Source organism: Phascolarctos cinereus, unplaced genomic scaffold (genome assembly GCF_003287225.1).
Source record: "Phascolarctos cinereus isolate Bilbo 61053 unplaced genomic scaffold, phaCin_HiC Scaffold_3;HRSCAF=262, whole genome shotgun sequence".
Lineage (NCBI taxonomy): Eukaryota > Metazoa > Chordata > Mammalia > Diprotodontia > Phascolarctidae > Phascolarctos > Phascolarctos cinereus.
The window spans coordinates 148091872-148114859 of NW_027555736.1; the positions used below are offsets into that span (position 1 = coordinate 148091872).

The following is a 22988-nucleotide window of genomic DNA, read 5'->3' on the forward strand; positions in this document are numbered from 1 at the left end:
ATGGCATAGTGAATATATCCTTAGACCCGGAATTAGGAAGCTGTTCAGTTGTTTTTCAGTAGCACCTGACTCTTTGTGATCCCATTTTGGATTTTCTTGGCAAAAATAAAGGAGCAATTTGCTATTTCCTTCTCCACCTCATTTTACAGATGAGGAATGGAGGCAAACAGGGGTAAATGACTTGACCGGGGTCACACAGCTAATGTCTGAGGCCAGATTTGAACTCAGGAAGATGAGTCTTCCTGATTCCAGGCCCAGCACTCTATTTGCTTTGCTACCTACCTGCCCTGGGATTAGAAAGACTTGGGTTGAAATATGATATTAGATACTTACTACCTATGTGATGCTGGACAAGTCACTTAACCTCTGTCTACCTCAGTTTCCTTAACTGCAAAATGGTAATAGTAGCAACTAACTCTCAGAATTGTTGTATAGATCAAATGAGATAATATTTGTAAAGTGCTGATGCATAATAGTTACTTAATAAATACATGTTTCCTTCCTTCCTTCCTTTATTGGATACGGAATAGTCTTTATGTTATCACATGGAAAGAATGAACTTCCCTCCCCCCACCAAGAAAGGATGCACAAGAGCTCATAAATAATTAAGAAAATGCTCCTTCCCTTTTTGGTGAACCCTATTTTCCCTCCCCAGGATCAGTCCTCCAGGCTTAGTGACTCTTCAGGAATGAAATCCTCCCAGACAGAAAACGCATTTGAGGCTAATAAAGAGATTAAACTGCCTCATCCTCCAGTGAGTCCACCCAATCATAGGTGTATATAAAGTGATTCAGATTTAGAGTATTATTCAAACTTAAAACTCCCCAGAAGAAAATTTTACATTTGCAATTTTTAGAGAGTACTTCTGACCTTACCCTTTCTGGAGAATCCTGAAGAGAAAAACAACAGTTTAGCAAAACTAAGCATCACACTAACCACTTTGGCACTGCGTTATATTCACTTACAATTTGAACTCAGAATCTAGCTTAATTAAACAACCAGTACTAACTGCTTCGTTCTCATATCCTTTCATGTAAAAACAAAACGTAGCTTAACAGATGCTTGCTGACTTGAATTGGCTTGATTCCTTACAGATCAATGATGAGTATGATTTTGAGTTAGCCCGTGGCCTCCACATCCCATAACATAATCCAATGATACTTATGAAGAGCCTACTATGTGTAAGGCAGTGCACTGAGCACTGGGGGCTACAAAGGCAAAAAGAAAATATTCCGTGCCATCAAGGAGTTTATATTACATTGGCAGGACAAATGCAGTACCTAAATAAGTGAATGCAGAGATAGAACATAGACAGATAGACATGTGTTACATATGCATATGTATTATATATGTGTGAACATGTATACATATATATATATATATATATATACATATATATATACACACATTTGTTTTAATTAGACAAGATTCACCTTCTGCCCCCTCATTGAGAACATAAGATAGGGGCAGTGAGGTTGCGCAGTGGATAGAGCTCCAGCCTTGGAGTCAGGAGGACCTGAGTTCAAATCTGACCTCAGACAGTTGACACTTACTAGCTGTGTGCCCCAGGCAAGTCACTTAACCCCATTGCCTAGCAAAAAGGAAAAAAAAGAAAGAATGAGAGCATAAGATAAACAAAGACCATTACATCCATAAATAGCCAATCAAAACAAATTTCCACATTGGCTATGTCCTAAAAAATATTTGTCTCATTCTGCATCCTGAGATCTTCACCTTTCTATCAGGAGGGAGGTAGCCTCTTTTATCATTAGTCCTCTGGAATTCTGGTTGGTCATTACCCTCAGAATTCAGTATGATTGTATTCTACCACATTTTTCTAAGAAATTGCTTATAGATGGTTTGGAGTCATTCTCTTCTGCCTTTGTGTCTTGAGCATCCTTGCCCATTCTTCCAGACTACTTCCTGACCTCAGACTTGATGTTAGGCCTGGGTTCTGTGGCACTTCTGGAGTGAAGTAATGGACTGATACTGTTGGTCCTTTCCTTGGGTTTCGAGTGTTGAGTTAATCCAGGATCTCAGGGACAGGATAAGGTCCTGCAAGTTTTTAGTGCTTCCAAAGCAGTCCAATAAAAGGCCAAATGTGATTGCTTCCCCTGGTCTGAGCTCTGCAAGTTCTTGTTGGGTTTGGGTCTGAGCCAGGGTTGTTGTTGTTGTTGTTCCTTTGTTCTGGAAGAGGCCCAATGACATTAGGAGGGTGATATCTTGACTTGCAAGTGAATTGGATTTGTGAGGCAGAGTTGCACAAAGTCATCAGCCTCACTCTCTCCTCCAGAGTCGTCGAAGTCCAGTGGCAACACAAAAGTCACGATGACTGGTGATGGCCCAGGATGCAGCAGATGACCCTACCAGAGGTGGGGAACCTGCAGCGCTGAGGTACAAGTCCTCTAGGTCCTTGGGTGCAGCCTTTCGACTAAGTCCAAGTTTTATGAAACATATCCCTTTATGAAGGGGATTTGTTCTGTGAAGTTTGGATTCAGTCAAAGGGCTGCACTTGAGGACCTTGAGGGCCACACGTGGCCTCAAGGCCACAGGCCACATGTGGGTCTTGAGGCTGCAGGTTCCCCACCCCTTCGCCTTTCTAAATTAAGGTCTTTCACACTGCTTCTAGATTCTGCCCCTATCAACTGGAAAGCTTGCTGATTCAGAGTGGCAGAATTATAGGCTTTCCTTTGGTCTGCCATTCCCAACCAGGTTACTCCTTTGCTGGCTAGGCTAGATATTAGAAGTGAGACTCTGCTTTGGGCCTGAGGTCTGAGTCATAGCACTGCTGCTGCTGCTATAGCTGTTGGCTTCTGAACTTCCTTTCTCTATATACTGCCCAGGGCCTCCTTACTGGAGACACCACTGCTGTGCACAGTTCCCCTTCACCCTCTCCCTGATCTGCGACCTAAGACTGGCTAGTGGGTGACAAAGCTTCCAGTGGGCACCTATCCCACCGGTGGTACTCGTATGAGTTTGGGGTGCCCCATTATGGATCTGAGACTTGTCATCCTGATGCACAGACTTCCCTTGAGTTGTATAGTTTTGCTAGCAGAGAGCTCCTGGCCTGACTCAGTCTTCAGGGTCTGAAGAACTCTCTGGCTGTCTCTCTCTGTCAAGCTGAGTTGGACAAATGACTCACGGTGACTTTTTCTGGATTTCCCCCTCGCCATTTGGTCTGGTGTACTTTCTTGCTCTGTTAGGAAGATTTTGTGGAGAGCAGCTTGGCTACCTTGCTTCCTATAACTCCGTTAGCTTGTCCTCCTCCATTCTATCTTTTGAAGTTCACAGAGCACTTTTCTATGCCCCAGTTCTTTTGAATTATTGTTCATCTTGTCAGTCTATCCTTTGTCTACCATTCCATCCAATCCAATAAGCTTTTATTAAGGGTCTACTATGTGCCAGGCATGGGGACTATATAGTAAAAAAATGGAACAATCTCTGCCCTTAAGGAGGGATATCATCCAGTTGAAGGTTTAGCTATTTCCTTTAACCCTTTCTCTTGGTCTCTGGAGGAGCAAAGTTCTGTTCTGTTTGGGCCTCAAGGGGTCTATACTCCTTAGCCTCTAACCAGAACTATTATTTGATTAATTGGCATCCTTATAACTCAACTGGTAAGTCAGGAGTTCTGATCTTTTCTTCAGCTATATCCTTCCTGTCACCTCTCTTCCTCCCTCCCTCTCTCATCTCTCTGTCTCTTTGTCTCTGCCTCTGTGTTTCTCTCTCTCTCTCTCTCTCTCTCTCTCTCTCTCTCTCTCATTTATTCATTCATTCATCAACTGTTTGTTGAATAGTCTTCTGTTGTGCTAGACCCTGAAGGATAAAGCTAAATAATATATAGTTCCTGTGGCCAAGTTGTTTACAGTCTTAAAGGGGAGAGGAGCCATATACACAAATAACTAGAATTTAAGGGAAAATGTGATTAAACACCATTTGAATAGTATACATGAGGCTCTGTATTAGGGGGGGTTTTAACCTTTTTTTGTGCCATGGGCCCCTTTGACAGTTTGATAAAACCTATAGACCCCTCCCAGAATAATGTTTTCAAATACATAAAATAAAACATATAGGATTACAAAGGAAACCAATTGTATTAAAATTGTTATCAAAATATTTTTTAAAAATAAGTTCATGAACCACAGGTTAAGAACCTTTGCTCTATAGGTTTTGAAAAGGAGAAGTCACTTCTGGTTCAGGGTATCAAGGAAGGCCTAATGGAAGAGGCTGCCTTTGAGCTAGGATTTCAAGAATATGTAGGATTTTAAAAAGCAGAGATAGAAGGGAATGAGATAAAAATTCCTTGCAGAGCACATGGTATAAGCAAAGGTGCAGAGAATGGAAACTGAAAGTTTTGGAGAGTGAGTAAACAATTTGGTGGTAACATGGCTACATAAAAAGAAGTTTGAGGGGCTAAGACTGGGAAAGGTAGGTTAGGGCTAGATTATGGTGGATCTTCAATGGTTAGACTAGATGAATTCTAAGGTTCCATTTGGCTCTAGATGTATGATGTTATGAGTGACACAATAAAATGTTTAGACTTTACTCCCCATTTGTCATTGAAGGTTTCTGAGCACGGCAGTGACATAATCAGACCATGTTTTAGGCCTATCAATCAATTGGGGCATGGCTGAACTATTTGTGGTATATGAATGTGATGGAATACTAATATGCTATAAGAAATAATGAAGGGGATAGTTTCAGAGAAACCTGAGAAGATCTATATGAACTGATGCAGAATAAAGTAAGTAGAACCAGGCAAACAATTTATACCAAAACAACAACATTGTAAAACCATACAACTTTGAAAGATAAGAACTCTGACCAACACAATTATCAGTCCGGATTCCAGAACATTGGTGATGACACCTCCTGACAGAGTGGTGATTGACTAAATATGCAGAATGAAACACACATTTTTTTTAACATAGTTAATATGAGAGTTTTCTATACTTGACTATACATATTTGTTACAAGGGGTTTTTTTATTACTTTTTTTTCTGAGGGGACAGTGGAAGGAGGGAGGAGAGAGAGAAAATAAATGCTTGTTAAATTAAAAAACCAAAATTTAATTTAAAAATTTTTATAAAAGTTAAATACTGGGGGGAGGGGAAACCTTGTATTTTAGGAAGGTTAATCTGTCAGCCATGTGTACGAAGGGGCAGACATTGGAGGTAGGGAAACTGAAGGCTACTGTAAGTAATCTAGACAAAAAGTAACAAGAGCCTTACCCAGAGCAGTGAGGAGAAGAGGGAACAGATTACAGTAATATCTTGGAGACAGACTCTAGGACTTCCCTACTTATTGGATTAGGATAGGGATCAATGTAGGAATAGCAACCCAAAAAAGGGGATTATTGAAGAAGACTTTAATGTTGAAAGCCTTGGTGCCTTGAGGAATGTTGTCTGTTAACAAAAACAGATGAATCAGAAAGAAGAAGAGCATTAAAGGGAAAGAGGGGTTTGGTTTTGGCTTTCCTGGCTCCACTATTCTTATCCTATATTCTGATAATTTGGATCATTTCCTTTTGTCTTCTCAATTTAGCCTCTCTCGTAAGTAATTTTCCCAAGAACCCCTCTTTGTCCTTCACCAATCCATTCCTTTCATCATTAGCTCACCTGCCCCAGATAGAGGTCCCATACTCTTAAGATTATAAGATTATTGATTTGGGATTGAAAGGGCCCTAGGTGGATTTCTAGTCCTTACTCTTTTTACAGATGAAGCTGAGACCTATCCAGGGAACATGACTTGCCCCAGCTTCTCATAGCCTGAATCCTTGATAATTATTGCAATATCCCTTTTCTAGTATTAAAAATATTTATTTGCTTATTAGTTATGCTTATGATAGAGAGTGCATTAAAGAAGAGCAATGAACTTGGAATCAGGAGAACGAAGGTAAAATCCTAGTTCCATTAATTAATAACTGCGTGATTATGGACAAATCACAACGACTTTGAACCTCAGTGTCCTCATGCATAAAATGGGGATTAATAATACTTTCAGTACCCTATTGTACTGGGTTGTTGAGAGGAAAGCATTTTTAAAGAATTAAAGCATTATATAAATATAAATTATTATGATACTTTCTTTCGACAAAAATCACAGTTCCTAGATATTATTGATATATTTTGAAAAGAATTAGAGTTTTATAAATATAAATTATTATGATGATTTCTTTTTTAAAAACCCACCACTGTCTCTTATAAATTTTAAAATCCTATGACAGCACATTTACATTTTGTCTACTCTTAATAGTTTCTCAATCTACCATAACTTTTTTTTTGAGGAGAGAGGGGTTGGAGGGGGGTTCCTTTTATTAGTTTTTTTAAAAAAATTAAACTGTTCTTGAAACTTCATTCAAAAACTAAGCTTTCCTAGAGAGTTTTTAGCCTAGAAAAAATAGTTTTTGCATGCTAGAACTGCTAACTTAGGCTGGATCCCTCATAGACCTTTGTGGCACTGACTCAAGCCATTAATTTCATAAGCACCTACATAATGTTATGGGGGGGATATTTAAAAAGCCATAAAAAACCAGGTAATTGCTATACATGTCCCTACAGTCCTGACACAGTAATAACTTGCATACAAATAAATTCCTTGATAATGCATGTACTACAGGCAAAGTATATGAAGTGGCATAGGGAAGTGAGCAGAGCTCAAGAAGTCAGAAGACTGAGGTTCTATACTTTTTCACCACTCACAATGGCAGGCATCTTCCAGCACCTTGTATTTTGGTTATTTATGAACATCATATCTCAGCAAACATATACTAAACTCCTTGAAAACAGATGATATTTTACATGTAATTGGGGGGAAAAATAAAACAGTATTTTAAAAAAAAAGCAGATGATATGTTTTATACATATAACCATAATCCAAGATCCCAAACTCTGGTTTTATCCAAGTTCAGAGTTCAATCCTGGGAGCTCCCTACAAATCTTATCTTTGACTTGTTCTTCTTTGCAGATTCCCCCCTGGGACTATCAGACTACTCATGGTTAGGTTTCCAAAGTAAAATGTCCCTCATCTCTTGTGCAATCACTTGAGCCATCATTCTATTCTCAGTCTATCAACTATCCATCATCTATCTCATTACACATATATATTAACATATATGTATATACAACAGTGTTCTGATAAATGTTTAACAACTAGGTCTCTGAAAAAATAAACATGACACAATTTATATTTAATCGTTATTATTAACATTTTCTCTATTACTTTCTTAAATTTAGATGATGACAAAACAATAACTCAAGTCCTTTTTGTAACATTTGTCAATTTCCTGACCCTGGTTGAAGCTGGCTCCTGCACAGCTCTGCTGATAAGGGTTGCAAATACACTTAGCCTGGGTACTTGTTAGTTAGTTAGCATTTGGTTGGGCTAGGGTTATTGTAGTTTTTTCTTCAGCATGAGGGTGAGAAAATCATCCATCTTTTTTGCCCTACTCACACAGCCTCTACCCTCATTCAGATTCTCATAATTTTTTCTCAGAGATTATTATAAAAGCCTCCTAATAGGTCTCCGGGCTTCTAGTTGGTCTCCTCTCTGACCTAGCTTTGAATGCACCTGCCAAACTGATATTCCTGAAACACAGATATTCCTAAAACACAAATCCAACTTTCATACTCAAAAATGTTCAGTGGTTCCCTAGGGCCTTTAGGCAAAATCTGCTGATATACATTGAGACACATATTATGCTTCCCTCAAGAAAATAATAACAACTGACATTTGTACTGCACTTCGAACTTGTGAATTTGCACAAAACTTTTAAATGCATTTTCTTATTTGAGTCTCACAACCTTGTAAGATGAGAAAACCAAGCCTTAAAGAGATCAAGTGACTTTTCTATGGTCACACAGCTGACTGAAGTCTTTTTAACTACAAGTCTACTACACTATGACCTTCCACAGAATTATGTGTTTCAGGGAATCGTGTGACCTCATGAAAGGAAAAAAACCAGAGTCTATATGTTTTTCTCTTATTTTGTCTTTCTCAGCTGTTATTCTCTCCTGTAGGACCTGTACTTTTAAAGTATAAGTTTAAGAGTGCGGTTCAAGTATATATTAGCCAGATTCAGTCAATTATTCCCTAAGGCAATGATTCAATCTGTTCTTCTCCAATGCCAGGATTTAATTCCCCAGTGCTTCAATGTGGTATCAATCACAGTGCCTTGCTTTACACATAGATGACACTCAAACAAAGGCAGAGCATAGTGAATAAAGTTGATTGGTGCTGAATTGAGAATCTGAAAAATCTATATGTAAATCCTGCTTCTGATAATAGTTATTTGATCATGGACAAGTCCCTTATCTTCCCTGAGCCTCAGTTTTCTCATTTGTACAAAGAGGGTTTAAACTAGTCATCCTCTACAAAGCCTTTCTAGCTCTAGATCATTGATCTTATAAAAGTCAACCAGGCTCCTTTTGGCCACAACCTCCACATTTAAAGCACTTTGCTTGATTGGTAGTGCAATTATTCCCATTATTATCCCCACTTGACAGATGAGAGAATGAGGACCAGAGATGTTACGTGACTTATCAAAAGTCTCAGCTAATTAGTAGCTCAATTTAGAGTAGAGTCCAGGTTTCTTGACTCCTAGATTATTGCTTTTTCTACCATTATACATTGTCTGCTGATCAGATAGGTTTTTCCCTTCCTTTCCCCAGATATACTTCATTGAATAGTTTTTTCTTCAGCACGGAGAAGCATTCACGTTATCCTGTCCACTCATACAGCCTCCCACTATCCTATTCTGAGTCTTCATTACCTCTGTTGGGAAAGAAATACCAAGAGATAACTTCCAAGCATCATCCTTTATTAGCAAGGCTAGCAATTGCCAATAAATGGAGCAAATGGTCTCTCAATGAGCAAAGACCCCAAGTTAGGGATGGTAGGATCTTTTATAGTGATTAACAAGATGACAGAGCCAAATTTCCAGCAACACAGGTGTGTCTTCTTCTGATTGGCTAGATGTTTCAGTGAGGAAGTGGGATGAGTCATCTCAGCTCCTTCCCATAACATCATTGGAAGATGAGATTGATCCTTAGGTGAAGGGATTAGTCTAGCAGAGGTTCCCAAAGTGGACCAAAATGTCTCCTGGGGGTGGCTGGAATTATCCAGGTGGTCTGTAGTAGCCTAGGATGCAACTGGAGAGCAATGAATAAGGTGGCAGTGGAAGCACAAGGAAAGAAGAGAAGAGAAGAAAATTTTGAAGAACCATTCCCACATGTTTCATCTGTTATGTAACAATTAGATTACATTATTTTCCAAATAAACACACAAGATACAAGTTATAACTAATCAGTGGTGAAATCCCCTGACAAGTCTTAACAAGCAAATGTTGGCAGGCCAGCATGTCATGCATTGTCAGAAAGTACAGCATGCATAGGCAGGAATATGTGCGTGTAATGACTTGTTTACAATATGATACTATACAGTTACATGATGCAATATTGCATCATCAAATTTCAATGTAGGAAAAACCCCACAAATTTATAATAAATTATTAAATTTAAGATCATTTTTAAAAAAAATATATTTTTTGAAATGATGCAAATTAAAAAAACAAAACATTAAAGGGTTAAAGGTTTCCAGGGGGAACACTGAGCAATTTTTTTTGAAAAGGGAGTGGTAGGCCAAATAAGTTTGGGAACCTCTGATCTACAGGCAATGGGAATTGCTACCACAGTTTTAAATTGATGAGACTGACCTTTAGGTTAATCAAGTTTCTCTGGAAAGTGGGTGATGGGTGAAGTTACAGGAATAGTGGTTTGTTGTTGTTGTTCATTTGTTTCAGACTTATCTGACTCTTCTTGGCAAAGATACTGGAGTAGTTTTCCATTTCCTTCTCCATTACAGATGAGGAAACTGAGGCAAACAGGGTAAAATGACTTGCCCAGAGTCACACAGCTAGTAAGTGTCTGAGGCTATATTTGAACTCAGATGTTCCTGATTCCAAGCCTGGTGCTCTATCCACTGTGCCACCTTGCTGCCACTAATAGTAGGGGTACAAGTCATAATGTAAGGGTGGGGGTACAAGTCACAAGAGTAGAATCATGACCCAAGTGACTTGAGGTAACCTGAGTGAACTTGAAAGAGTGGGGAATTTAGGCATATATGATGAGGGAGAATATTAAATCTATGTTAGCTTGATTAACAAAATAAATTAAAATCAATTTCATACCTCTTTCCTGGATCTCCTAATTGATCTGCTTCTAGCCTCTTCCCTCTCCAATCTGCCCTCCATAAAGCTGCCAGGGTAATGTTTCTATAATGTAGATGTCTCCCATTCTCTCCTCTTCTCAGAAATCTTGAATAGCTCCAGTCAACATATAAAATCCTCAACCCAACATCTAAAGCTCATAGCAATATGGCTCACACCTCCATTTCCAGTGTTATTTTATATTACTTTCCCTCACACTGGTCTCCCAGCTGTTCCTGGTAAACAACATTCCATCTCTCTCTGCCACGCCTTTTGTACATCCAAGTGGTCCCTCATGTCTGGAATATACTCCTCATACCTCTCAGAACCCCTAGATTCCTTCTGAGCTTTGTTCCAAAAGAGGGATTTGGAATAGGGAGAGGGTTGAAGATGATGGTGGGAGGGCAGGAAATATGGAAGAAATGTGTAGAAATAGGAAGGACATGATAGATTCCTATTAAATTTTAGTGGAATTGAATTGAATTATTCGAACTATTTAAAATCCTCCAAGGGGTGATCTTTACTTTTTATATTCTGAAAAATTTAGATTATCTGAGTTTTAGTAGCTGTATTCTGAGCTTGCATAGTTCTGAATTTCTCAAATACCCTTATTTAAATGAACCTTAACTTTCACTATGGCACAGGGATGTTTATCAATTTTAGAGAGACTTTGCCATAATTTTACCTTAAGAAAAAAAATCCTAGGAGTATTTTTGCTTTTGAACTCTTTCAAAAGTCTGTTCCATGATCAGATCCTTCCGTGAAGCCAACCACATAAATCCCTCTGATATCAGGACACTAGGTAGACTTTCTGAGGGCTGCAGACCACAGCTGTTTCTTGCACTTGTTTTGTGACCTTAAAAAAAATTACAGAACATGCAGACACCACCACAGGTCACTCTACAAGCTCCCCATTGCTGTGAATGTGGGGGTTATCTGAAATTGTTAGATCCACCTTCTTACTATTGGCCCTATATCTAAGGGAATGATGTCATGGAGAGAGGGGCTCCAAGAGTGTACATCTGATTCAATTCAATTCAGTTATTGAAGCGAGAAGCCAACTATGAGGTCAAGCCTTCAGAAGAACTGTGCATCAGCTGTGTTTGGACATTCACTATGGATAAATAAGGACATGATTCAATATGTCAAGAGCAAGGGGGCCTTGCACGTGGCAGGGCAGGCGACACGTCTATCTGCTCTGTTGTGATTTCAGGGATAACAGAAAGAACCAGGCTTACATTTCCTTCTCAATCAATCAATCAACATGCCCTACATTGTTTTAACTTGGAACAAAGCTTTTCATTCCATAATTAGAAATAAGGCTTAAAATGCCAGCGCTGCTGAAAAGATAGCATTTTGCTTAAACATATGTATATGATTGATATCTCTTCAACTATTAATGCTCTCTTTTTACTAAACTAATTTTTATGCAACTTTGTACATAATTTGCATTTGTTTACCCATATATTTGTTAGAATAGAACATAAACTTCTTAAAAGTAGGAATTGTTTTGTATCCTTGCATCTTTAGAGGACCATCTCCACAGCCTCCTGGATCACCACCTCTTGCCCACCTCAGAGATGCTCTTGATGAAGGGGTTTATAATGTGGGATCCATGCACAGATGTTAGGGGGTCTGTGAACTTAGAGGGGGAAAATACACCTTTATTTTCATTAACTTCTAACTGAAATCTAGCATTTCTTCTAATTATTAATGGGCAGCTAGGTGGCACAGTGCACTGGGCTTGGAATCAAGAAGGCTCACATTTATGAGTTCAGATCCAGCTGTGTGACCCTGGGCAAGTCACTTAACCTTGTTGACCTCAGTTTCCTCTTCTGTAAAATGAGCTGGAGAAGGAAATGGCAAACCATTTTAGTATCTTTCCCAAGAAAACCCCAAAATGGGGTCACAAGAATTGGACACGACTGAACAATCAATTATTAATATAGGCAACAAAACATTATCATAAGACAGGGTTTATATAGGCTTCACAAGACTGCCAAAAGGGTCGATAACACCAAAAATGTTAAGAACCTCTGGCCCAGAGGAAATTCTGCCCAGTGGTTCTCCTTATCGCCTGTCTGACTAGTGAGTATTTCAGCAAAGTCCTAGCTATGATTCACTTCACGCTTCTCTCCTGCCAGTTACTCCATAGCCTCCTGATCCTTAGCATTTACACCCTTCCCTCCTCTGTCCAGTTCTGGAATCTTGAACCATGTGGTCAAATCAACTCTGCCATTTTTCCTATGTGGACTGTGTCAATCTATTATTCTATTGTGTCAATAGAATATATCTGTCAATCTATCTTTTTAAAAACTTTTTTTAATATTTAATTACATGTAAAAGTTTTTAACACTTCTTTTTTAAAATCTTGAGATCCAAATTCTCTCCATCACTCCCCATCCCCCTCATTGAGAAGGCAAGCAATTTGATATAGGTTATACATGTGCAGCCACGCAAAACATTTCCATATTAGACATGTTGTGAAAGAAAACACAGACAAAAAAAAGCCAACCCAAACCCAAACCAAACCAAAGAAAAATAGAGTTGGAAAAAAGTATGCTTCTATTGTGTTCAGACTCCATCAGTTCATCCTTTGGAGGTGGATACTATTTTTCAATTGGGGAATGACTTGTATTCTTAAAAATTTGATTTGGTTCCCTATCTATTTGAGAAATGAGGCCTTTATCAGAGAAACTTGCTAAACATTTTCCCCCAAGTTGTCTGCTTTCCTTCTAATCTTGGCTACATTCAAAAACTTTTAAATTTAATATAATCAAAATTATCTATTTAATAACCCATAATGCTCTCTATCTCTTGTTTGGTCATAAATTCTTCCCTTATCCATAGATCTGACAGATAAATTATTCCATGCTCCCATATAATATTACCTTTTACGTCTAAATCATATACCCATTTTGACCTTATCTTGGTAATGGTGTGACATGTTGGTGTCAGTCTTTCTTTATGTATGTCAATCTAGTTCCCTTACCATCCCAGTAGCTTTATGAATCAAAGTGCACCTGCCTAGTCACCAACTCCCCAGTATGCTATCTCTAGTAAGATCGTAAGCTCCTTGCAGAAGTAGTTGGTTTTTTTGTTTCGTTTTGTTTATCCCTAGGACTTAGCACAGGTTTTTTTTATTCATTCATGCTTTGTACCCCCACCGTGGAACACAATGCCTTGTATATTAGATACCTAATAAATACGTATTGAATTGTTGAATGATATCGGCTCCGAGGCAAAAAATTGGCACAGAAAGATTAAGGAAGAGCAGAAGTGGGGCGCTGGCAGAAGAAGGTGAAGAGCAGAGAAAGAGGAAGGGGTAATGTAGGGAAAACTTGGAGAAAAACTTACTGACCACAAGACCAAAGTCTTCACTTCAGAACTTCAGAAATATTTGTAAAGAAACAACTTCCCTGGCTTCCTTCAAGTCCTAGCTAAAATCCCAAGTTCTACAGTAGGAAGCATTACCTGATCCTCTTTAATGCTGGTGCCTTCCCTCTATTGATTATCTACAATTTGTTCTGTATATTCCTCATTTGTACATAATTATTTTCATGTTATCTCCCCAATTAGACTGCTAGCTCCTCAAAAGCAGGAATTTTTTGTCTTTCTTTGTATTCTCAGCTCTTAGCACAGTGTCTGGTACATATATAAGCTTGATAAATATAATCAGCTTAATAAATGCTTATTGACTAACTGCATGAGCCCATTTCCAGGATTGTGGAGAACCAAAAAGGTGGATACATAGAAAAGGAATATCAGACAACATTCTTGTTCCCCTAAAACTTATCTCTTTGGTCTGACCAGACACAGCCAAAAAATTTTTAATAACAATAGAAAGCAGTCTATTGTTGCTCAGTCCTTTGGACTCTTTGGCACTCCATTGGGCATCTTCTTGGCAAAGATACTGTAATGATTTGACATTTTCTTCTCCAGCTCATTTTACAGATGAGAAACTGAGGCAAACAGGATTAAGTGACTTGCTCAGGATCACAAAGCTAGCACCTAAGGCTGGATTTGAACTCCATTCTTTCTGACAGGTCTGGTGATCTAGCCACTGTTACCACCTAGCTGCCCCAGAAAGCAGTATGGTGCCATGTAATTAAAGGAGAAATAGAGAAGCACACAGACACTAAAGCGGAAAACAGTTAATGTAGTCGGAGGCAGTGAGGTATGCCAAAAAGGATTTGGAGTCAGAAGACCTGAATTTGAATCCAGATTGATTCATATCCTAGGAGGGAAGCCTTTACTTAGGAAACCATAATCAAAGCTCTTCTGTTAATACAAGGACCTCATTTCCATCTTACATCTTTAATCTGTGTTCTGACTAACCCTTCCCACTCAGATTCTGTGATGGTCTATTCTGTATTCAATTCTACAAACAAAGCAGAGGCATTATGCTAGTTAGGCCCTGAAATTTAAGATAATTGAAAACTACCAGGTCCCTAGTCCTTTAAGGTGTACAAAGCTCCTCTGAGCAGCTATGGATAAAAAACTGTGAGCCCCCAAAACGCAGGTTCGAGTCTTGCCTCTGAACCTGTTGGCTGAGTGACCGTGGGGGAGTTCCTTTGGGAGCCTTCCTTGAAAGTGGAAGTGCGTGGCCCCCTCACAGTGGGAGTGATCAAGAGTGGGGATGCCACTGATGTGCACAAAGTCTTCCCCACTCCCGGCCACCCAAGTCCTGGTGTTTCTGCTACCGAGGGAGTCATTGATGCTTTCTTCCTGACATTATTGCTATTTTAATAGGATTCCTTGGATGATGACCTGTGAGCCCCAGAAATCCGCATTAGGGTTCACGTCCGGCAGAGGAGGTGGGGGGGAGTTGCGCTCAGGACCTACACTCACTCCCCCGCTCAACAGATGGATTACCGGGGGGGCGGGGCGGAGAGGGGAGGGGGGAGTAACTGTCAAACCAGTCCTCTTGGCGCCATTATTTAAATAGTACGTGCCACACTCGTTGCTGTGCGTGCCGGGGGCGGGGCTCCGAACGCATTGGGAGGGTCCGGGAGGTGGAGGGAAAGAGAAGGGGCGGTGACGAGGGCGGGGCCAGGCTAGGGGAGGGAGCGGGACTAGCCGCGGCCCCCGGCGGGGTTCATTGCGCCTGCGCTGACAGTCGCAAGATGGCGGACAGTGCGGAACTAAAGGTAAAGCGCAGCTCGAATTCACTTCTAATATTCGGCCGCGGAGACGGCGCTGCGTGTACCTGGGGGAATGGGGCTAAGCCCCGGGGCCCGTCCGGATCCGGCACACCTGAGGCTGGAGAGGGGGAGCGGGGCGGGCTTGGGTCTGGCGGAGGGGGCCGGGCAGCGGCGGGCCGCGGGCCCCGGGCGGCTCGGGGGCGCTGACGGGTCCGGTCCCCGGCGTGTTATTGTTGTGGGCGCCTCGGGCGGGGGTGGCCGGGGAAGGAGGCGGGCAGTCGGAGAGCGGGGGTGCGGAGGCGGGGAGCTCGGCCGCGGCGCTGCCGGCCCTCTCTCCCCCAGCTCCCGGGCGGCCGGGGCTCGGGGGCGGCGGGGGTGGGTGCGGGTTTGGGGAAGCTCCCCGCCGCTTCCTCTTCCTCCTTCCCTGCCCCGGGCTCCTGTCAGGAGCTCGGCTGCGGCCCCCTCTCCCCTCCCCCGGGGAACTTGTCTCCGGCCGCCCCGCCCCTCTCCTGGCCTCCCCCTCAGCCCGGGACGCGGCTCTCCCCGGCCCGCCCGCTGCCGGAGGAGGCGCCTCGCTCTGCCCCCTCGGATGCGGGGAAGCGCGGTGCGTGGGGGAAAAGGAGATCCTCCAGCAAAGTTTAGCGAGCGCCAGGGCCCGCGCCGCCCGCCCCTTCCCTTCGTCCCCCTGGCCAGGGATTTCTGCCTGCTGTGGGCGAGCCCCCCGTCAAGGGTGCCTGTCTCCCCGGGGCTGGGGGGAGGCGACGCGACACCCCCATCCTCCTCGACCTCCTCCTTCTCCACCCCCCCCAGTCCCACGCGTGGTCCTCAGGGCGAGGTCAGCCTTTGGGGCGTGGGGTCTGTGCCCACCATGATGGCGATGCTCTTCCTTGATGGAGGTGAATGGTCGGTGTTTATATCCCCGGTTGCCTTTTGTTTGTTGGGGACATCTTGCTGGCCATGTTGGTTGGAACGAGCTCCTCTCCTCCTCCCCTCTCCAGCCCCCTCGTCAACAGCGCCTCCTCCGCGCTCCCCCTCCCACCTGTGTCAATTCCTCCAGCTGCGCGAAATGAAAGGCAAAAGCTTGACTTTTTCACGTCATTATTTTCCCGATAGACCTCCCCACTCTTCTACTTCTTTACCTGATGATTACTTCTGCACCGGAGCGAGTGCAGTGCTGCACGAGGGGGGTGGGAGGGGGTAGCCTAGGTAGGTGGTGAGGAACCGGCTCCTCATTGGATTTGGATATATGCGGTTCTGCTTCAGTAATTGTGTTTTAGTTGCTACGTGTTTAAGTTACCGAGCTGTATTTTGAGGCGTCGAACCGGATACTCCCTTTTCATAAGTGGCCTTACGTATGCAAACCAAGTAGCCGGCACTCTCCCGGCTCGGGGAGGGGGCTGACAATTTCTGTCAGAGACTTAAAATTGGGATGTATAATCGTAAAATCTTTGGCGGAAGCCTTATTTAGAATAATTGATAAGGGGAATTCCAGTCTGAGGTGAAAGACTAAGGTGTGTTACTTATGTTTTTCTTATAAAATTAAGCTTAAAAAAGTGTCCTGTATTTGGGTGTTTTTTCCCTCTCAGCAAAACCTTGCTAGAAAATAATTCCGTCCCCCTTCCCCAAATTACTTGTCAGTATAAAACTTCCTAGTATATGTTGATACATTAGCTTTCAGTTGTCATTACATCCTTTAGTTTATTTCTGATCTTACATTTATTTGAAAACATCTGAATTAGAGAATGTTCTATGCTTTCAAACGGGGGGGGGATTTGTGTAATGGGAACATCTAAAAAGACTAATCAGGAAGTCTTGGGAATTTGAATGTTTGGAGAACTTTAACTGTAAAAAGTACTTGAGACCAAATTCTCAGAAATTTTTCTGTAGGTTTACATACTTGCAAATATAGTCAATAGATTGCTGTGATCTTTGCCTTCTATTCATCATTTGGGAACTCTTTTGAATGTTGGCTAATGAGTTCTTTTATACATGGATCACAGAATAAAGCAGGAAAGCTTGTGCTCCCTATATTGTCACCCTTGATGCTGTCCTAAGAAGCTAGTATGCAAAGCACATGCTGGGGAGGTTTCCTTCTTTGTTCTTTCACATTTTAAGAAAATGCCTTTGGGGATAGAGCTGATCCCTGGTGTGATTTCTGTTAGGTAAATCTCTATTTACAAAAATGAACCAGTATTAGATTGAAGCTAAATATCTGAAAAGGAATTGTCATTTCCACACCCAAAAGAAAGGTATAAAATCTCTCTACAATCTCAGATATAAATTTCACATTCATTTTGTGCAAAGGAATTGTTGGTGCCATGATGTTCCTCTATTGTTTAATTTTAAGGAATTAATTGTTAAATAAACTATTTGACGTTGTGAGAAATACAGGAGGCTTAAAACTTGTAAGTGCTTGATTGATGTAAATCACACAGACAAATCATGTTAATATTTGATTGTAGTTTAATTTGTCGACATTTTAGGGATGGTCCAAACGTGGTGTTCCTTTAACTGAAAGATTTCTATGCATTGAGATCTAAACTACTTTTAGCAGAAATCTTGATTTCTTTTTAATGCTCAAGTTTTAAGAAAATTTCTGATATTCTGTTTTTTTTTTTTTTTAAGAAGGTGCAAGTAAACTTAAGGCTTTCTGTGATAAGTTAAGGGGCTTTTTTGGAATGCTGGGCAAAAATACTTTCTTAACAGTTCAGATCCTGAGGTTTTGAGCCCAATTCCTTAGCCCACAAACCCACAGTAGATTTTGCTGTTGACTATAGTCATGATTATTTTTTCACCTTTCTCTTTTCAGTGACCTCTTTTTAACTTATAATGGGCTTAAAAGATCAAATGGTTAAACCAGAGAGATCTTCATCACCTTTGCTATCAGTATTATACAAGCTACAACACTTAAGGATATTGCTAATAAAAATTAGATTGCAAATTGTACTACACATCAAAATGAATCTGGTCTTCACATTTGTTCGTAAAAAAAAAACAAAAATCTTTCATTAGAGGTCATCCATAAAAGATACTTGCAAAAATGTGGAGGGGAGTGAGAATTTTATTACACAAGCTCTTAGATCAGGAGGTTATAAGGGCCCAATTATTTTGGCAGTTAATAATTTGACAGCTTCATGTATCTCTACTTTGGTACTTTAAAAATATTTGTACAGATGTTTTCAACATTAAAACTCAAACCAAATAGTATTGCTGCTTTAACTCAGGAAAAGCAGTGGAAAAGGCAAGGCTTAATGAATTTTTTTAAAGGATAGAAGAATGTATGCATTTGGTGAGAATCTTTTTAGGATGACCTCTAAGGAGTAAGATTAAATTCTGTTGCTCAAACTCTTTTAAAATAGTAGCCACTTAATTTTAATCTTTGTGGTTTTAACTTATTTGCTTTTATTTTAGCTAGAAACGTACATTTACATCTGACAGTTTTCATGGATTTTATTTAAATTGTTATAACTTGCTTTTAAGTACCACATTTTGATAATTTTTATTCTGTCATCCTTGTTAAGAACAATATTTTAAAACAATTTCTAAAAACACTTCACTTTTCAAGTATTTCACATAATTGTTTTGAAATACCTCTTTTCCTTTCCTCCCCCTTTCTACTCCTTGGTGATTGTATTGTCTTTCTCTTCAGTGAGACCCTTGTAATCCCTGTTGATCGCAGTAGTGCTTAGTACTGGGTCCATAGCTGATTAAAACCTTGGGTTTCTGCTGGTGAACTCCGTCAACATGCTGCTCCAGGGTTTCTTGCTGAAGCTTTTGAAAGTTCAGGGTAATTGTACCCTTTCTTGCTGGTAGCTAGGGATAAAAATAAAGTGGGTCTGGTTGAAGTAGGAATTAGAAAGAATTATTGAGACCCCAGATTTGGGAGAGTCTTGTGGGATATAATTTTTTTTTAAGCCTGCATTTTGCTTCTTCATCATAGTAGTTTATATTCCTGTGTATTATCCTATTTTGATCATCAGAACAGCCCTGTGATACATGATTGAGCAGGTATTAATCCTTATATTACAAATTAGGAAACTGAGGCCCAGGAAGTTTTGTGACTTGCCCAAGATTGTCATCTCCTTTCCAGGACTGTTTCAACATCTACCAAAATTGGTCTCTCTACCTCTAAACCAAACTTCTTTTTCAGAGGTTCATAAAGTAGGCATACCACCCCTTGGAGGTGCCGGAATGATCTGGGGGGGGGCAATAGTAGCTTCTGGTGGGGGGTTGAATAAAAATAAGGGGATGGTAGAAGCATAAGAAAAGAAAATTTTGAACAACCATTCATACATGTTTCATCTGTTGTGTAACAAAGTTAAAGTGGTAGTAGTTACATTATTTTCCAAATAAACACACAAAATGCAAGTTATAACTGATCAGTGGTCAAGTCCACTGGCAGGTCTTAACAAGCAAGTGTTGGCAGGCGATTGTGTTGTGCATTGTGGGGAAGTCTAGCATACATTGGCAGGAATATGTTCCTGTGATGACTTATTTAATGCAATGCTATGTGGTTATATCGCACAATGTTGTGTCATCAAAATTTCAATGCAAGAAAAAACCTCACAAATTTATAATAAACTATTAAATTTAAGATGCATCATTAAAAATGTTTATTTTTTTTTGAAATGATGCAAATTTCCAAAAAACCATGAAAGGGTAGAAAGTAGATTTCTCGGGAGCTACTGAGCATCTTTTTTCAAGGGGGGGGGTGACGCGTAGGCCAAATAAGTTTGGGAACCTCTACTTCATACTATACTTAGGAGATTGGTGGCATAGTGGGTAGAGGGATAGGTCTAGAGTCAGGAAGTCCTGAGTTTAAATTTGGCCTCAGATACTCTGCTTCCATTTCTTCAAATGTAAATTGGGATAATAATAGCACCTATTTCTCAGGCTTGTTATTGTTAGGATCAAGTGAGATAATACTTGTAAAGCACTTAACACGATGCTTATATTAAATCCTTGTTCTTTTTCTCTTCTTTTCACCCCCTTCCCCTTAATACTGGTCTAATTTTTATAATGAACTACTATGATCAAATCATTCACCTGCTCAAATAGCATCACTGAGTCTGTCTACTAAATTCCTTAAGCTGACTTTCAAGACCCCTACAATCTACCTCACAATCTGAGAATTTTAGTGGGCTAGAAATTCCAGGTAGATCAGTAGTGTAATATGACAGTAAAAAAGAATTAATGTGGCCTTTTTTTGGTATGGGCTATGAGTTAAGAATGGTTTTTACATTTTAAAATACAATAAAACTTTCTTTGCACTTAGGCTGTACAAAATTGGTGGCAGCAGGCCAAAATGGGCTGTAGTTTGCTGACCCCTCTGTTCTTGGCCATAGAAGGCAAAACTATGAGTGTGGAAGTTGCAAAAGTGGAAGGGGGTACCTTAACAGGCAGGGGTAACTGATGCTCAATTGCAATCTGAAAGCTAGGTCTTCATGACCATTTATTAGGCATTGTAGTAAGGATTCTGGGTTAGTTATGGGTTGGACTTGATGGCTGCTGAGGCTTCTTTAGCTCCAAAAGTTGGTGATTCTTCTGATTGTCCAGGCTTCTTTTCTGCTCTTTCCACTGTACCCCACACTACTTTCCAAAACACAAAACTTGTTTCAAACAGTGGGCCTCTCCACCATGAAATAACACCCATGTAACCATAGTGTCATAGGACATAAAGGGACTTTGGATAATTGAGTCTAGGACTTCTTGACTTTAAACACAACTTTAAACACACACACAAAATTTTATTTCAATTTAATTGATTCCTTTTGTAGTCCTTTGTATTTATTTTATATATTAAAAAATATTAGTCTGAGAAGGGTTTACCAGATTATGAAAGGGGGTCTATGACACAAAAAAGGCTAAGAACCCCTGATACTGTTCAGCTCTTTTGTTTTACAAATAAAGAAACAAAAGCCCAGGTATGTGAGAAGGAACAGTAGTAGTAAGAAGCAGAGGTAGGATTCTTTGGCATTCATTATCCCACTTTTTAGTGTTTAATAAGATCCTGAATAATGGCTGTAGGGGAAAAAAAACCTAACAATTTCTACTCTTCTCATTGGAGAGGCATGCTCTATTCTCATTTCATTATAGCAATAAAATAACCTTAAATCCCTATCTTGGCCCAGGGACTCAAATCAAGTTAAAAAAAAAACCTGCATAAAAAGAATATTTAATGCATTACCTTTCAAAATTTCTTTTTGATTAACTTTTATGGGAATGTGAGTAATCTGTACTTCTAGTTTGTTTGGGTTTTTTCCCTGATGTTGAAAGCTAATAGAAGGGTGTGTGTGTGGGGGGTGTGTGTGTGTGTGTGTGTGTGTGTGTGTGTGTGTACACACATATATCTGGGCGGGTTGAAGTAAAAAAAGAATTGAAAATGTTGGTGGAGCCAATTCAGAGTTTGTGATATAAATGGAATTTTTATGGGCCCAGTGACTTGAAATTGCTTAAAAGATGACTTTAAAATATATGTACTTTGGTAGAAATATTGTAAGGTGCCTTATTTCTGAGCCCTTATGGCTTCAAAAAAACTGAATAGAAATGGTGGTCCAAGTGGCATAAACAGTGTTCTCCAATTGCTAAAGTCATTATGGACATTTCTTGAGCTGTCTTCACAAGAAAGGCCATTTAAATTTATAACCAGTAATCATATTTTTCCATTTTTACATATGTGTCTCTCATTTTAGGAGACTCTTGAGACTTTTTGGGAAATGTAGTGAATGAATATTTTCATTAGATGAAATATTCTTGATGAGGCTGAAGAATTTTCCTTAGCTCTTGTTTTGCATATGGTGGTTTTACATTGTTATTTCCACTACCTCTAAATAAGCCTGAGATTTTAAAAATTACGTAGAAAAGCAGTATTACAGAAGGTAAAAATAAACTTCCTTTATAGTTACCATATGGATATACTTGACAGATTAAAAGAAAATTATGAAATGGGCTTTTTTAAGTTTGTTTGCTTTGGAAAATTCAGTCAGACATAGCATTACTGTATTTTAGATCAGTTGGTTAGTAAGCGTTTACTGTATATCACATGCTAAGGGAGTAAAATAAAAAAATTAAATGGCCTTTGCCCTCAAGGAGCTTATGTTCTATATAGCAGACAACAGGTGCATATAAAATATATATACAAAATAGATGTCCTCTAGGTCCTCTTAGGATATGCACTCAGAATTTTTTTTTAAGGCAAACATTTAAGTACTCAAGTCATGAAAGATGTTCTTTTTAGTAATCATATGGAAGAAATTAAAGCATAATGAAACTTCATTTGAAAATTGATAGCTAACTTTATTTTTAAAATATACCTTAAAAATGAGACAGTGTTTTTTTCGAGGGAGGGTAGTGGTGGTGAGGTATAACAAGTTCTTAGGCTTTTTTTGTATCCTAGATCACTTTGGCAGTCTGTTGAAACCTGTGGACTCATCAGAATAATGTTGTTAAATGCATATAGTGAAATAGGATTACAAAGGAAAGCAGTTATGTTGAAATGCAGTTGATCAGTATATTTTAAAAAGGAGTTGATGAACCCCCTGTTAAGAACCTTTGCATTAAGAGTTGACTGAGCACATCCTGTATTCATACCTATTTGCAAAACAAAATTAATCTAAGGTAATTTTAGTGGGGAGGCACTAGCC

General features: G+C 39.9%; 1 protein-coding gene and 1 long non-coding RNA gene across 2 annotated transcripts in view; one reads left to right on the forward strand and one right to left on the reverse strand.

The window, feature by feature from the left end:
* Window positions 1-8794: 8794 nt before the first annotated feature.
* On the reverse strand, window positions 8795-15740 carry LOC110205785 (uncharacterized). Its single transcript, XR_002323694.2, has 2 exons — window positions 15411-15740; window positions 8795-9146 (listed from the first exon to the last, which is right to left on the reverse strand). It is a non-coding gene; the product is annotated as an uncharacterized LOC110205785 (long non-coding RNA).
* Window positions 15257-22988, forward strand: part of PIAS1 (protein inhibitor of activated STAT 1) — a 153831-nt gene continuing 146099 nt past the window's right edge. The window contains exon 1 of the mRNA XM_020982527.1: window positions 15257-15351. Coding sequence (XP_020838186.1) covers window positions 15328-15351 — 24 coding nt within the window. The 5' untranslated portion in view covers window positions 15257-15327. The remainder of the gene's footprint in view (window positions 15352-22988) is intronic.